Raw genomic sequence first — 16,637 nt, 5'->3', positions numbered from 1 at the left:
AATGAGAAAAAAAAAAAAGAAAGAGAGTGGAGGGGGTGCAACCATCTACTTGGCCCACTGTTGCGGGGTGCCTTTTCCGTGCTTAGTATCGTGTCACACAGACCCTCCCTTTGCACACTCAGGTCCCTGAAGGGGAGACGGGACATAGACATGAAGAACTCTGACACAAGAAAAAAAGATGAGAAGTCAGAAGTCTTTCAGTTGGCTAGTCTGACGTATCTTCATGAAGAAGGTGCTATTTAAGCCAAACATTGAAAGCTGTGCAAATACTGTCAGGCTTTGATGGAGATAAAGGGGGCACTTCAAGAAGACTGGTGCACAAGGCAAGGTCTGGAGAGGGGAGGCGAGTGCAGGGAGTGTTCAGGTCCCCAGACAGCAGAGAAAGAACCAGAAAGGAAGTTGTGGTTGGAGCAGGAAGAGCCTGGGATGGCCAGCAGGAGGTGATTTGGGGCCTACAGGGCAGAGTGTTGGAGCAAGGTTTGAGAAGGGGCAGCTGAAAATGACAAAGCAGTTGTTGACCAGAGAGTTGGAATTCAGTTTGGGGGAAGCAGGATTTGGAGCTGAGCCCCAGAACTAGCAACCTGGGGCTGTGGGCACCCAGGCCCGCTTTTAGCTTCTTCCAAAGGAGAGCGATCCCTGGTCAGAGAGGCCCTGTTTAGGGTCCAGGCCTTGGTGGAATTGTCTTCCCTATCACCCACTGAGTTCATCCTAGTGATGGGAGTATTCTTTGGGGATCAACAATTGTGTCCCTCTCACCACTGCATCCCATGCTCCTTCCCCTTCAAGAACCTTGTGCTTGACTTTCCTTTTTGTTTTTGTTTTTCGGTATGTCCCAGAGCCTCTCTCTGGGGGGTGAAACCTGGAGGCGCTGAGGTAGAGGGGTGGGTAGGAAGGAAAGTTTGGAAACTTATAGAAAGATCCTACAAGGAAAAGAACATGGTGAGGCAAGGCAAAACCCAGGTCCACACGCTGGCCCCTAACCTGCGAACTGTGTGGACTTGGACCATTCTGAGGCTGTTTCCTTACCTACAAATTGATGGCAGAGGTGGTTTTCTTTAAGTCATGGAGAGAAGTACTAACAGTGTCACCATCTGGAGGCAGCTATCTGACAACAGGGCCTGTTGTGAGCTCGTTACATGAATGTATTTTAAAGGGTGCAGCTCCTCCTGGTTCACAGAAAGTTTTCTATGTTTCCTCGAACCCATGCCTCCACCTCCCTGGACCTCCATTTCCTCATTTGTAACATGAGGCGCTTGGACCAGCTTGTCTCCAAATTCCCTTTCCTCATTGAGTTTCTAAGAATCTCTGATTTTATGAATCTTGGCAGATGGTTCTTTGGGAAATTAAAACAAACAGAACCAAGTGGTGTGTGTGTGTGGTGGGAACCCAACTAAGGTTTTTTTTTGGCCTGAGGCTGAGAACATGCATCTGAATTTGTAGTTGTAAAGAAAATTTTCTATCAGGAATACTGCAAAGTCCCAGGAAACCAGGGGTCTGAAAACAGGGCTGGGCCTTAATTATACGTGATGGAAGGTGGGAAACTTTCTCATTATGCCTTTAGAAAAATGCTGAAATAATTTTTTTTTCCCAATTGGCTTTTCTGAAGAGTTGAGAATTTTCCTTTTCCTTTCTATGGCATCGGTTGTAGACACATCCCTCAACTTAAAAAGCTCTTCTCACTCATCCATCCCAGACTGCACAATGTGGCCACCTGGGGTGGTGATGAATAATAAGAATCCCTTTGTTGCACTTTACAAAGTGAATCTGAATCCAAGATGAGAACTTTGGAGTCAGATGGAACAACCATCTAACCCCTTCCTGCCAGTTCTTAGTGGGCCCGTGACAATCTCTCTGAAAATGGGGTCAGTGATCCCCACCTCCCAGGCTCAAGTGAGGGTCAAGTGCAATATTGTACATGATATATCTGTGGTGCACATTTTTTGGTCATCTCCCTAGCACCTCATTCTTCCTGCTCACTCCTTCCTTTTGGGGTCTTCATATAGTTTTAGGGATGCAGTCTCCACCTAAGAGTTCAGTAAGGGAGCATGTGACCTGGCTAAACCAAGCAATGCATTCTGTCTCCCCAGCCACAGTGACTGATTGGTTCAGGGATTGTCATGTTACATAAGCCTATCCGATGATTAGAGTACATCTCAGAACCCGTGAATAAATTTTTGGGAATAAGATGCTCTTTTTATTATTGTTGTTGCTGGATGTGAATGAGGTTGCATGTAGCCCAGGTAGAAGCTAAAAGGTAAGGTTTAATGAGAATTGTAGTATTTTGGTTTTTAGTAGTAAAATGGTTTTTGCACCATTTTTTTTCAGCTATAGTAATCTGCCAAGACGTCTCACAGGACACTCTTGGGAGGATGAGGCAGCGGTGTGGTTAATGCAGACAGATGTAATGGAGATGTCCTTGCAATTGGTGAGGCTTTCTCAGGGTTGGCAGCAGGGGAGTGTGGGCCTGTTGGGAAGCCTCCTGGGCATCTGCAGGCCCCCAGGGTGTTTCTGTCACACCTGCTTCACTTCTGAGTTCTCTTCTTCTCCACTCTTGGGACTCTCAATAGGACCACCTGAATTCTCTCAACATGACCACCTGGAATTCTTCCCTGAAATTCCTCCAATTGCTGTCAGCAGAAACAGGGTCCAGACTAGGCTACCGAGTTCAGGGGCCAATGAAGCCATCTCCCCAAGGGGCCCTCATGTGAGATGTACTTGTTGCCCTCTCTTATGCTCTTTTAAAAAAGTTACTATCATATATTTTGTTGATTTTAGAGAGGGAGAAAGGGAGAGAGAGAGAGAGAGAGAGAGAGAGAGAGAGAGAAAGAAATATCAATGTGAGAAAGTACATCAATCAGTTGCCTCCTGTACGTGCCCTGACTGAGGAATTGAACCCCCAACTTAGGTATGTGCCCTGACTGGAAATTGAACCCTTGACTTTCCAATGCATGGGATGATCTCCAACCAAGTGAACCATACTGTCCAGGGCCATTATTAAAAAAAAATGATTTTGAAGAGAGAGAGAGAGAAACATTGATTTATTGTTCCACTTATTTATACATTCATTGGTTGACTCTTGTATATACCCCAACTGGGGATTGAACTTGCAACCTTGGCATATCAGGGTGAAGCTCTAACCAACTGAACTACCTAGCTAGGGCTCTCTTACACTATTGTGTATGCAGTTCCCTCTCTAGTACCTGATGGATGTCTACTCATTAGCGGGCCTCAAATATCAGCTGCTCTCTGAGCAGAGCCAGCTATGCCTCCTGTGTCTCAATGGCCATCAGTGCAACCCTTCACCATGGGGCCCTCACACTGGACAGCAGTGTTCTGCCTCCCCTCCGGCAGTGTGCATTCCTGGAGGGCAGGAATTATCTTTCTATCCCTAGTGACTAAAACAGTGGCTGCACAGAGAAGGCACTTGTTGCTTGAATGAAACTGCCTTAACATAGGGAGCAAGAGGATTGTGTCACAGGACAAAGGAGGTGATGACTACTAGGTTTACAAGTTGGGTTATGCCACAAGCTCTCTTTTATAAAAAGTGCTGGCTTTCTCCAGACCTGAATCCCCATAGCTACTCAGACATTGAGGTTTTCTGTGGCTGGGAGTGGCTGCTTGCTGGGAGGACTATGACTGCTGGAGACATGTCTGGCATGCATGACATATGGGACACTTTATACTATAGGTGGTTCCACAGTAGTGGAAAGCAAAGGCCACTTTTTAAATAAGAAGGTGGAGGAAAGGGAACCAATGTGAGCTATGCACTGAGCTGGGCAGGTCCTAAAATGTATCTCATTTTAGCCTTGCAACCATCCTACCAGGGAAGTTTTTCTCTCTCTCCTATTTGTCTGTCTGTTCTTTGCTCCTTTTGTCCCTCTTTGGCTACCTTCTTTGGATTGAAAATATTTTAGTCTTCATTTATTGCCACTATTGACTGATTTTCTATGCCCTTGTTTTATTTTTTTGTAGTTTCTCTAGGATTTACAATGTGCATATTTAACTTATCCAAGTCATGGTATGTATTCTAACTTCAGTTTACAAATCAGGAATTCAGGGAAGTTAAGTACTTTTTGTGACTGTAAAGGCTTAGACATGGCAGACCCCTTTACCTAGTTCTGTCTGTCTCCAAAGTCTAAATTTTCCATTACTTCATCCCAAATACGACCTTTTTTTTTAAAGCCATACCTTCACCCAATTTCTCAAAGACTTATAGTCAGCTTGATTTTTGGGTCGGAAACTTCCAAAATGCATTTTAAGGAATGCATCCAGGGAGATATTAAGTTTTCATGGTGAAAAACAGGGTTTTATGGTAAAAAAAGTTTAAAAATAATGAGTAAATATGTTAAACGATTCTCTTTATTACAGGACTTCTCAGAGCCTTTCATAAGCTGAAATGTATTATGAAAATTTAAAGAATGGTGGCCTCCCTGTCAAATTGATTTGATGCCAGAGACGGTTTTTCCAGAGCATTTTTTCTGAACTAGTGTTTCTTCAAATATACTTTGAAAAATGCTGCTCTAAGATAAAGTCAGTTTCCCATTACCCCCTGGCAGCTTTCTCAAGGATGACTGTTGTGTCAACAACCAGACAAGAGGAAGAGATGACCGGCCCCTGCCCTCTGAATGAGTCCCGATTCTCACCTGTCATGAAGCACTTGATGTCCTGAGAGTTGCTGATGGGGTTGTTGTTTTTGAACATATAGAGATTAAAAGGCATGATGTTGCTGCTACTAAGGTGCTTCCACAGTTCATGGTCTGGGCTAGTCCAGCGGCCGGCCAGCACATCATAGTCCCGTCGGCCCATGTGGACGAGCTTGGTGAGTGGATCATAGAGGCCACCATGGTAGCCAATGATGATCTGGAAGTTGGGGTTAGTGTCCATGTAGATCTCCCCATAGGCCGTGTACAGGACCTGCTTGATCATCAAACCTGTTCCGCTGAAGACAGCAAGAGGGGTCCCAATGTTGTCACAAGCTATGTAAAACTCATCGCCGCTGCTCAACTCCATGGCAAAGAGGTGCCCTTGCAGGTCGTAGTAGAGGGATGTGATCTCAGAGCTGGAGTGGTTGTAGAGGTGGGTGACCTTGGTGGGGTTGGTCAGATCTGCATAGAAGAACTGCAGGTGGTGGCCCTGGCTGCTCTTGCTAGACACCCGCCGCCCCAGGCCATCATAGCGGTACCTGACACTCCAGCCACCAGCCCGGTTGTAGGCCTTGGTGAGCAGGCCAGCTGAGTTGTACTCAAAGACATCAGCACCTCGCTGCCTCAGGAAGCCATCCTCGTCCATCTTGTATTGCACGTCACCTAGCCTAGTGATGCGGTCACGGTGGTCGTACCTTAGTGGGGTGAGCCGTGCGCTGTTCCCAGGGCTCAGTAAATGCAAGTTCCCATTGAGGTCATAGCTATATCTCCAGAGCGGCTTGTCATTTATGGAGACAGTCTGTAGCTGGCCGTCAGCATCGTACTCATAGGAATAGCGGGTAGTGTTGGCATAGGGTCCCACCTTCAGCTCCTTCTTCACTACTCGCCCCATGTTATCATACTGGACCGTCATCCAGTACATGAGTGAACGAAAAATCTCGTATTGCACTTCCTTCATCCTCCCGTACGCATCAAAGTGCTTGGTGTGGGTCATGACCGCTGTGGTGATGATTTGGTTAATGTCATAGTAGATGACACCAAACTTCCCGAACTGCTCTGTCTTGCCTGACACATCATCATAGCGATAAAGATCGATGGGCAGTGGGGTCTCATTGATCACAGCCTGCATGCTGGTCACCCGGAAACTGTTGTCATAGTTGTAGTCAAAACGAGCATTGACCATGCCCTCCTCAGTGAAGCGGAAGATCTGGCGGTCAATCAGGGGCCCGATTTGACGGTAGCGGATGGTGCAGGTGAAGCCCTCGTTCTGTAGGTTGATGGTCTTCAGCATGCCGGCTGTCTCATCATAGGTGAAGCTCACCTTGGTGGTGTCGTACAGCATCTCGGCTAGCTTAGACAGCTTGCCATACTTGTATATTACCCTGCGGCCGGTGCCCAAGTAGAAGGTGTGGAGGAGGTGCCCGTCCTCAGTGAAGTCCTGGATGACGAAGGCATTGCTCTCGGGGGGTTGGTAGATGTTCCTGTAGTAGCCCACTGAGCGAATGGTCTCTAATGTCTGCCGGGCCACGTTGGGCATTGTCACGGAGGAGAGGCGGTCGTTCTTGTCAAACTCAAAGATATACTGCCGCTGGCTGTGGAGGAGCAGCACCATGGACTGGAGGGAAAGGAGAACCAAGAGATGAGAGCAGGGTGGTGGGGAGGAAGGGGAGATCTGTGTGCCTGCCCAAGGCTTAAGGAAAGCAATGAAAGGCCAAGGAAACTGGTGGATCTCCTAAATTATGCCCAGACCAGATATTTCCATAAGACACTGCAATGGGGTACAGATATGATCGGTAAGTGTTGTTTTCATCCCTTGGCCTGGCAGGGCATGGGGCCCTGTGAGAAGCCTTGTCAATTTGCCCCTTTGGGTGGTACAAAAATGATGACTAGTATGTGATGGCTTGTGACAAAGGTGGGAGCACTAGCCTAAAGTATTTGCAGCATCTTCTCTCCTGGCTTTCTTCTGAAATCAATCTTCCTACTCAAACAAGAATTCTTTGCCTAAAATAGAGTCTGATAATGTCTACTCACTGCTAAACCGCTTCTGTTGACTCCCTGAGGCCTACAGGATAGAGACCATGTCTGAAAAAGGCATTTAAGGCCTTGCACAATTGCTTATATAGTAACAGGCCATATGGGAATAGGGACACATTGTGTGGCCCTAGCTTTTTCAGTATGCTGGATGACCTCCAAGGTTTCTCTTAGCACTACCACAGAACATTGCTCTCAGAGATGCTCACCCAGCACAGAACAGGGGAGGCTGGCCACAGAGCAAGCAAAGCCTGGGCTCTGGAGGGATGACCAGGAGTAGGAAACAGAGTAAGGAACTGGGTACCAAGACTGGGCCATGAAGTACAGACTCTAATTCTGGAATAAGTCAGCAGCCTAGTGGGAACTAGGTACAAAGCTACCATTTTCTCCTCTTTGGAATCAATTTTTGATTTCAGGCCCTTTCTGATTCTTCACCCTTGGGATGAAATGAATCCTGACCTGAAGCAGAAGGGATTTACCAAGGCCACACATACCCCTTGAAGCTCAGGATTAAGTATTTCCTGCTTAGGTATTGATCCTTAGGCTTCTGCTTTGTCCTCCGTGACCAGATCACCCCATGCGCCCTAGACCTGGGAGCAGATCTCTGCCTGTTCTGGGACCCTGAATCTTGCTCTGTAAGTCGAGATGGCATTTGATCCTGTTCCCAGCTCTAGTTTATCACACACAACTTTCACATTCTCCTGCCCTAGAACCCCTCCCCGCCCCCCACCTGCCATGACATCACCATGATCCATCCTGAAGGAAGCCTCTCGGGACCCCCTGGCCCTCTGCTACAGATTTTCCTGAACATTTCCTTTTGGAGACCACAGGGGTCAGACCTAACCAATCAAGGTCAGCAGACTGGGCTTGGCCCTCTACTCGGCAAGATCAGTGATGGAGGGCAACAGACACCTGCCTTTTCCAAGTACGTATAGCTCCATGTCTTCCCATCAGCAAAGATCCTGGATGTGATGCGGCCCGTCTGGTCATACTCCATCCTCTCAGACATGATGCCCCTCTGGATGCCGGCAATGTGGCCCCTCGGGGAGTATGTCACATTGACGCCATTGAGCCTGCTGCTGGGTGACCAGAGGCTGGGCCGCCCTGCCTGGTCGTACAGGATCCGGAGGGTGAATTTGCGGTGGTCGTCATAGATCTTCTCCGTGCGCGTCACACGGTCAAAGTCCAGAGAGAGTAGGTTCCGATTGTGAACCTGGAGAAGGGGTAGGAAGAAGGAGAAGGTTAATCTGGATGCTGAGAACTTGGGTCTGAGAAGCTCCTGAATAGAGGAGGCAGCACAGGTCGTAGGTGTCAACAAGGGTTGGGGTCCTGGCTCTGTCACTTGTGAGCTCTGTGAAGTTTTCTCATCTGTAAAATGGGAATAATAATGCCAATTCCATAGGACTGTTGTGAGGATAAGAATGGTGCAGGTGCTGAGCAAACAGTAGCTGTCACTGAAGATGACTCACATCATTTCCTAATGTGATTCTTCTAATAAGGATGGTAGGCAGATCCTTGACTCCCTCCTAAAAAGGGAGAGGCCCTGTGGGCCCAGCAAATTAATGCCTGACACCATTCATGATGTGCCAGGCACTGTGCTAGCATTTGACCTGAGAAAACAAGAGCTCAGGGACATAAAGGGCATGCTCCAGATCCCGTGGCTGGTATGACTGGGTCTGGGTTTGACGGTCTCCACTGCAAGGTGCCCACACATGGTTAGTGGTCCTCTAAGAGTCCCACTCTTACTGGGGCTTTGGACCTTCCTTCCCTGCTGGGCTCTCTCCTGCCCTCTCTCACCACAATTAGGGCTTCTTGCTTACCCTGGTCAGCTCCCCAGGTTTCTTTTTCTTCCTGGATGCCCTGGGGGCAGGAGGGGCTGTGTGGGTTTGAATCTGGGCTGGCTTTGATGGCCTTGGGCTGCTTAAGGACACAGTCCTAGCTTTGGAACGTCTGCCCTTGTCCCCAGCATCAGAGCCCCTTGTGTGATCTCCACTTGGGCCACTAGGTCAGCACACGATTAGATTTCCTTTCAGAGTCAGAAATACAGGGCTCCCATAAGGGTAGCAGGATGTCAGGGTTTTTCATATTTTAATGAAGAAATATACTTCGGAGTCCTCTTTCTATATTTGGTAACTGTTACCCATGAAACACTGCGAGGTACTCTGAAGCTAAAATGTGGATTTCCTCTAATTGGAGTCTGGGTACATTTGGGTATATTGTCTCACTCTTGCATTAGTCACTGGTTAAATTTGACGAGCAGTAAGGAAGACCCAAGAAGCAAGCAGACAAGGTAGGTCACCTGATGCAAAACAGCACATGTGGACTGAGGTAATGAAAGGCCCTCTGGGGCCCCGTGTGGTAAAACAGGGCTCAGGTCTAGGGATTAAGACCAGGACTCTGACCAACTCTTCTGTATGACCCTGGGCAAGTGTCTTTCCCTCTCTATGTCTCAATTTTTCCCTCTGTAAAACAAAGGACTGTTGAGAGGATTGAAGAAATCTAAGTAAATTACCTAGTGGAGTGCTGGGCACACAGAAAGTACTGAATTAATGGTTGCGATTATTTCCACTAAATGACAGCAAATGATCATGGTCATTCTCAGAGGAAGTAGAGACATGTGTGTCTCTCCCTCCTCCCCAAACAAATTCTAAAGCGTAGGAAATAAGGATTTATAATGATGATGCTGAGACGACTTCAGCTGTGAATGGCCTGGTTATAATAAGGTTGCCTTCCCAGGGGTAATCAAATACAATTGAAGAAGCAAAAACAGTATGGCAGACAATTCCCATGAAAAATATGAGGCATTGGAGGCTGAAGCTGTGTGCTTTGCCGAGAGCATAAAGGAAGATGCCGGGTCTGCACCACCAACAATGATGGAGCCCTTTCACAGCATCATGTGGAAGGTCCCCTGTGATGCCCCAAGATGCTGCCACCCAGCCAGCTGCCCCCTCACCCCCTGGAGGACCCCTAGGGAAGGGGAGCTATACCTCCATGGCAAAATTAATAAAATTGAATTAAGCAGCTCACTGGGGAACTGCCTAATGCTTCCTGTGCTTGGCAGTGGCGGCAATGAGATTATTTTACATTTTTCTTTATTAAAAAAGTTCCCAGTCGTATAAAAAATGTGCTCCATTATGGAGAGGCGCACCCGGCTAACATTCTAATTCCACGTGCCTCCACTGTGGGTGGCCATTTATATTGGGAGGACGAGGAGATGCGGACACCTCACCGGAGGGTCGTTAATCTCAGGCTGGGAGAGGGACCAACTCAAGCCTGGGAAACTTTGGGTCCAGTTCACCTGGAGAGAGGAAATCCTATGAGCACTAATTGCTGCCACTTATGGAGCACCTGGAGTCTCCCAGCGCCTGGTGAGGTCTATACCAAATCTATTATCTGGCTTCTGCAGAAGAATCTCAGGCTCAGAGGAATTGTTCAAGGCTACCCATGGCCCAGGGCAAACTCCCCATTTAGCACACCGCCTCAAATGTTCATGAGGAGCTGCAGGAGAATTTAGGTGGGCACTCAGTGAGGCCACAGAAAACAAAGACAGGGGCCTTTCTTAGGGAAGGGGGGGAAGGCTGTTTCCCACATCAGACTGTTGCTAGATTCTTGGCTGTTGAGAGAAGACAGGAAGCCTGGCTTTCTGGCTCTAGTGGTGTGATCTTGGATATTTCCCTTAATGTTTCTGTATCTGTTGTGAGAATTTAGCTATGAGACAGGGTACCTACTCTCTAGTCCAGTGGTTCTCAACCAGTGGGTCGCGGCCCCTTTGGCGGTCGAACGACCCTTTCACAGGGGTCGCCTAAGACCATCCTGCATATCAGATATTTACATTGCGATTCATAACAGTAGCAACATTACAACCATGCAGTAGCAATGAAAATAATTTTATGGTTGGGCCACAACATGAGGAACTGTATTTAAAGGGCCAGAAGGTTGAGATCCACTGCTCTAGTCCTTACCACCACCAAGTGATGCAAGTCTGGGAAAATCCCTTTCCTCTCTGGAATTCGGGTGCCCTGTGTTTGAAAGGGGTACTTCAATGAACTTCCTTTGCTGAAGGGCAGGGGGACAAGAGAACCTCAGCCGTGCTGCGTGAGGATCCTTCTGCGGTTTTGAGGAGTCAGGAATTTGTGGCTCAGCTCAGCAAAGTCTCTATAGAGCACCTGTGGTCTCCGAGGTACTGTGCTGAGAGCCAGGGCTGGTGATGGGAATCACCTTCCTTCTGAAGCGGGAGGGGCTGGGCAATCGGGCACTGGGGCCAGAAGCCACACTAGGGACACCTGGCAGTGAGGCCGAGGAAGGGCTGGTTCAGGGGAACCCGCTCTGCAAAGCACTCTGAGATGCCAGACCACAGATGGCAGCCTGTTGGCGGTGACCTGTACGGTGGGGGTCATTTTGTTCATTTAGGAAGAATAACTGCCTGAAAAGGGGGAGGATATGGCTTAGGTTCCAAACAGCTAAACAGAATTTTCAGACATATCAACAACATAATAACTATACTAGTAATAAGAATAGAACTAACAGCAAAAACACAAGCAGGTGTGACTGACTACTTATTATGACCAGGCTCTGTATGAGGCACTTGATACGTTTTTTCTGATCTTTGTAGCAATGTATAAATTTGGTTTTATCTTCATTTTATAGATCATGAAATCAAGGCTTTAAGAGATCATGGATTTGCCACGATTCATTCAAGAAATAACAGAAGCTGGAAATCCAACTCAGGCCCGACTAACACCAAAGCCAGTAATCTTGCCACAGGTAACAACTGCAAAGATGGACAAGATCTATTTGATCATCAAATTATGTTGATCATTATATCCCACATATGAGTGAGGTCATGTGGTATTTATCTTTCTCCGACTGGCTTATTTTGCTTAGCATAATGCTCTCCAGTTCTATCCATGCTGTTGCAAATGGTAAAAGTTCTTTCTTTTTTATAGCAGCATAGTATTTCATTGTGTAGATGTACCACAGTTTTTTAATCCACTCATCTGCTGATGGGCAATGGCAGGGGAGATGGGTGGTGGGCGGTTAGAGAGCAAACAAAGGACTTGTATGCATGCATATTAGCATAACTAATGGACACAGACACTGGGGCGGTGGGGGCTTGCCTGGGGTGGGAATGGCTGGGGGGAGGGGTCAATTCCGGAAAAAGGAGACATATGTAAAACTTTAGACATTAAAAAAGAAAAGAAAAGATGGACAAGATGCTTAATACATGAGTTGCCTGCCTTACTTTCCCTGTTTTGCATATGAGGAAACTCAGCACCCAGGACAACTTTCTACCCCAGCGACAGTTTCAGGAACGAAACACAGTTCTCCAGGTTCCTTCTCATTCTCCCCGCTCTCACCCGCCCCGCCCCAGGACTCGGCCTCCAGAGGCGGAGACCTGCCTGGAGGTCCTGCTCACCCGCAGCCGGCGCCCGAAGACGGTGACCTGGCCCCGTGCCTGCTCCTTGCGCTGCCGCCACTCCACCAGGTTGAGGCCATTGTCGATGGGCAGCGTGACGTTCCTCTTACCCACGGTGGGGTTGACAGTGCCGGCCAGCAAGTGGGGCTCAGTCTGCAGCGCCACCTCCATGCCATTGGCCAGCAGCAGCCGCAGGGAGCCATCCGCCCCGATGTAGTAGCTGTTCCGGACCTGGTCTGAGGGAGAGGAGAGGGACAGACTGCTCAGGAGGGACAAGGACATAGGGAGGCAGGGATGTGGTTTTAAAATGTGTTTATTTTTCTGACTACAGAAACAAAACATTATTACTAAAGAAAACGAGGAAAATATATGGACAACAGCCACAATCTCAATACCAATACCCCGCCCCCCCCCCAAAAAAAACCCCACTTTAAATATGATGGTAATGTCCTAGATTTTTAGGATATTCCCTAATATAGTCAGAGTATAAAATGTGGCTTATAGTTTTTCACTGATTGTATTATATTGTTGAATATTTTTCATGAAAGATTTTACTAATGAATGAGCAGTATTCCATTGTATGAAAATAATTTATTTAACCAAGCTTCAAATAGATTTCTAATTATCGCCAGTTTTCGTAATTACATGTAACACTGCAAATAAATATATTTTAAACATTAAGCTAAGTGAAAGAAGTCAGACACTAAAGGCCTTGTATGGTGAATCCATTTATGTGAAATGTCCAGGACAGGCCAATTCATAGAGAGAGAAAGTAAATTAGTGAGGGGAAGGGGGAATGGACAGTGACTGATAAAGGGTAAGGGTTTCTCTTTGGGAGTGTTAAAATTTTTCTAGTATTAGATAACAGTAATAGTTGCATAATTTTGTATATATACTAAAACCACTGAACTAACTGCACACTTTCAAAGGGTGGATTTCATGGTACTTGAAGAAATATATTTTTTGGTAAGTCAATGTATTCGTTTTGGGTTATTTAATCAAAACAGATTCCTATAAATATTAGTAGAATGAAGGGTGAACATTTTTAAGGCTCTTGATGTAAACTAGGGTAACAGTGTTCTTTATAACAAGGTGAAAAATAACTCCAAAACTTAAATCACTGACAGAATGCCAAATATATTTGTGATTTAAAAAATATATATAAATATATATGATTTAAAACATATACGTTTAAATAAAACATATATATGTATATATGTTTTAAACTATTGTCATATATATATATATATATACACATTACAGATGGTCCCTGACTCGCAATGGTTCTACTTACGATTTTCCAGCTTTATCATGGTGTGAAAGCAATATTCTACATGATATTCAATACTTTATAATAAAATAAGGCTTTGTGTTTGATGATTTTGCCCAACTGTAGGCTAATGTAAGTGTTCTGAGTACATTTAAACTAGGCTAGGCTAAGCCATGGTGTTTGGTAGGTTAGGTGTACTAAATGAATTTTTGACCTAGGATATGATATTTTCAACTTACTGGGATGCAACCCCATCATAAGTCATGGAGCAGCTATATAAATAACAGTAATTTAAAAAGTAGATACGATTTTGAAGTTTTATATTTGGTTGAAACATTTTAATTCGGATCTGTAGCTAAAAGGTGCTTCTGGAGAAAAAAGTCAATTTCAGCTGTGAAATGCACACAGAATTCTCTTCTAAAAATGGAATGAACATCTCTGACCTTATACTGCACTCTCCCGCTTCTTGTCCCTTCTCTGCCTTTGCCTCTGCCTGCAATAAATGGTAGCCCAAGTCCTTCCTTAGAGGCTCTGCTTCACTGTGCTCTCTTCTCAGAAGCTTCCTCTGTATCTCTGGTTAGAATGAATGCCTCCCCCATATGCCCCTTCACCTCTCTATATGTTTCATTGGTGGTCTTGGTGGCTGAGGGATGTAGGGTTTGCCCACCTGTTAATCACCAAATTCTCAAATACCTCAGTGCCTATGGTGAGAGGCACTCTGCATTGAGATTAAGATCAAGGGTTTTGGAGTCAGGCTACCTGAGTTCAAGTCCCAGCACTGCCACTCTCCTGCTGTAAGACCAGGGGCTAATTCCTTGGCCTCTCATGTCCTTGTTTCATCTGCACACTGGGGCAATAACTATACTCTTCCCTCACAGGATCAAGTGAGATGAGTACCTGGCGTATAGTAAGTATCATAGGAAATGTGGCTATTACTCGTTTTATGTGCCTGGCACTGTGCTGGTCACTGCCATGCATCTCATCATCTCTATCTCCACTACCCCATTTCACACACCTGTCAGAGTGAACTTTTCCAGTATGACCATGGTCCTTTATTTGGAAAAAGGGAGATATTAGTAATACCTACTTCATCTGCTTATTGTGAGGATTAAATAGGACTATGAATGTAAAACACTAAAAAATATAGTTCATACCAATAAGTGCTCCAAAATGTTAGTTATCACTACCACTTTTATTGCAAGTGCATAGTAAACATTTGCTGGACTGAACTAGATATATTCTGGGCTCTGACAAGCAATAAGGATGTTGTTTTTGTAGGAAACCCTCACTGAATCTTCCCTGCTAGAATAGCATCAAATGGATCTCTCTCCCTCCCCTGTTTCCTCCCCTCTCCATTTTCTCTCTCAGACACAGAATCCTAAAATCTGCCTCAAACTCGCTATGCATCATTCACCGACAATCTGTATTTTACTTCCTTTGAACAGTGAAAGAGCCTGTGTCAATTTATCTTTTATAAAGCTGCTTCCTCCTGAATCCACATACGTCCATTAATGGTGACTCTGGGTGGAACAGCATCTGCAGAGCCCCATCTCAATGATCCCCATTTAATGTGAGCTGTGACTTCCCAAGGCTGCTGCTCATTAGCAGCTCCTTCCTGTTTCTGCCCAGTGTTCAGATGTGAGATGAAACCAAAAGCGCTTTTTACAAAGACTACCGAGGCGGCTGCAGAACTGAGCATCTGGGCCTGGTGTGAACGAAGGAAGAGGAGCTTGGCAGAGGTACCAAAGAGGGAAAACAGGCACCACGTCTCCTGGGGTCCAATATGTACTTTTCCTTTTCACGTTGCACTGTCTCTGAAATTGCAATGTGTCTTAAGTCCTTATGTGCATTTCAGGCGGTGGGTCTCCCTCCAACCCCATCCCCCAAGCTGAAAAGTTGTTATTAAATTGATGGTGCCTTTTAAAACCTTTCTGATGGCTCTTTTGAATTTCAAAAAAAAAAAGTTGCCAAATATAAGAAAGCCTGCATTAACTTTTAAGGAAATTGCTCAAAGTCAGCTTAGAGGTATGGAACGGGTGAGACAAGTCTTAACCACAGGGAAGAAAAGGGGGCCTGCAGGACAAGGTGTCTGAGTAATGAGTGGCCTTGCTGTCCCTCGTCAGGCAGAAGCCCGGCGGGCTCGGCATTGGTACCTTCTCTGGGTAACAACCCAGTGAGAGCATCACACTGGGGTGTGGCCCAACCCAGGGCTGCAGGTGCTTGGTGGGGAAGAAACTCTAGGGTTTGGTTTCTCTTTCTTTGAGAACTGCTATTGTTCTTTGAGTTTTTTTAAATTGAGTTTACTGGGGTGAGATTGGTCCACAAAAGCATGCAGGTTTCAAGTGCACATCTCAACAAAACATCTTCTGCTCAATGTATTGTGTACCTATCGCTCCAAGCAAAATCTCTTTTTGTCCCTGTTTCCCCCGCCACACACACTTGCCTACCTCTACCTACCCTTTCCCTTTCCCTCTGGCTATCACCACACTGTTGTCTCTGTGTGTACACACACACACACACACACACACACACACACACACACACATTATTTGCTTAATCCCTTTATCTTCTTTCATTCACTCCCCCAACCCTCTTCCCCTGTGACAACTGTCAGTCTGTTCCATGTATCCATGCCTCTGTTTCTATTTCGTTCGTTAGATTTCACATATAAATGAGATCATAAGGTATTTGTCTTTCTCTGAGTGGTTTATTTCACTTAGCCTAAAAATCTCCAGGTCTATCTATGCTTTTGCAAAAGGTAAGATTTCTGTTTGGTTTTTTTTTGTGTTTTTATGGCCTAGTAGAATTCCATTGTATAAATGTACCACAGCTTTTTTATCCACTCATCTACTGATGGGCACTTGAGCTACTTCCAAATCTTGGCTATTGTGAATAATGCTGCAATGAACATAGGAGTGCATATATTCTTTCGAATTAGTGTTTCAGGTTTCTTCGGATATATTCCTAGAAGTGGGATCACTAGGTCAAATGGGAGTTCCATTTTCAGTTTTTTGAGGAAACTCCAGACTGTTTTCCACAGTGGCTGTACCAGTCTGCATTCCCAACAGCAGTGCACGAGTGTTCCTTTTTCTCTACATCCTCACCAGCATTTGTCATTTGTTGATTTATTGATGGTAGCCATTCTGACAGGTGTGAGGTGATACCGCATTGTCATTTTTATTTGCATCTCTCGTATAATTAGTGACTTCAAGCATGTTTTCATATGTCTTTCGGCCGTCTGTATGTCCTCTTTTGAAAAGTGTCTATCTAGGTCCCT

The 16,637-nt window shown here is 45.8% G+C and overlaps 1 protein-coding gene across 6 annotated transcripts in view; it reads right to left on the bottom strand.

The window, feature by feature from the left end:
* Positions 1–16,637, bottom strand: part of TENM4 (teneurin transmembrane protein 4) — a 498,342-nt gene that overhangs the window by 7,087 nt on the left and 474,618 nt on the right. For all 6 annotated transcript variants that reach the window (XM_006759877.2, XM_015561430.1, XM_015561431.1 and 3 more), the window contains 3 exons: positions 12,091–12,326; positions 7,591–7,887; positions 4,644–6,258 (listed from right to left, as the gene is read on the bottom strand). In XM_006759877.2, coding sequence (XP_006759940.1) covers positions 4,644–6,258; positions 7,591–7,887; positions 12,091–12,326 — 2,148 coding nt within the window. The remainder of the gene's footprint in view (positions 1–4,643; positions 6,259–7,590; positions 7,888–12,090; positions 12,327–16,637) is intronic.

Source organism: Myotis davidii, unplaced genomic scaffold (genome assembly GCF_000327345.1).
Source record: "Myotis davidii unplaced genomic scaffold, ASM32734v1 scaffold916, whole genome shotgun sequence".
NCBI classification, from domain to species: Eukaryota; Metazoa; Chordata; class Mammalia; order Chiroptera; family Vespertilionidae; genus Myotis; species Myotis davidii.
Note: the sequence above shows the minus strand (reverse complement) of the source record. Positions and strands in the feature narration are given on the sequence as shown.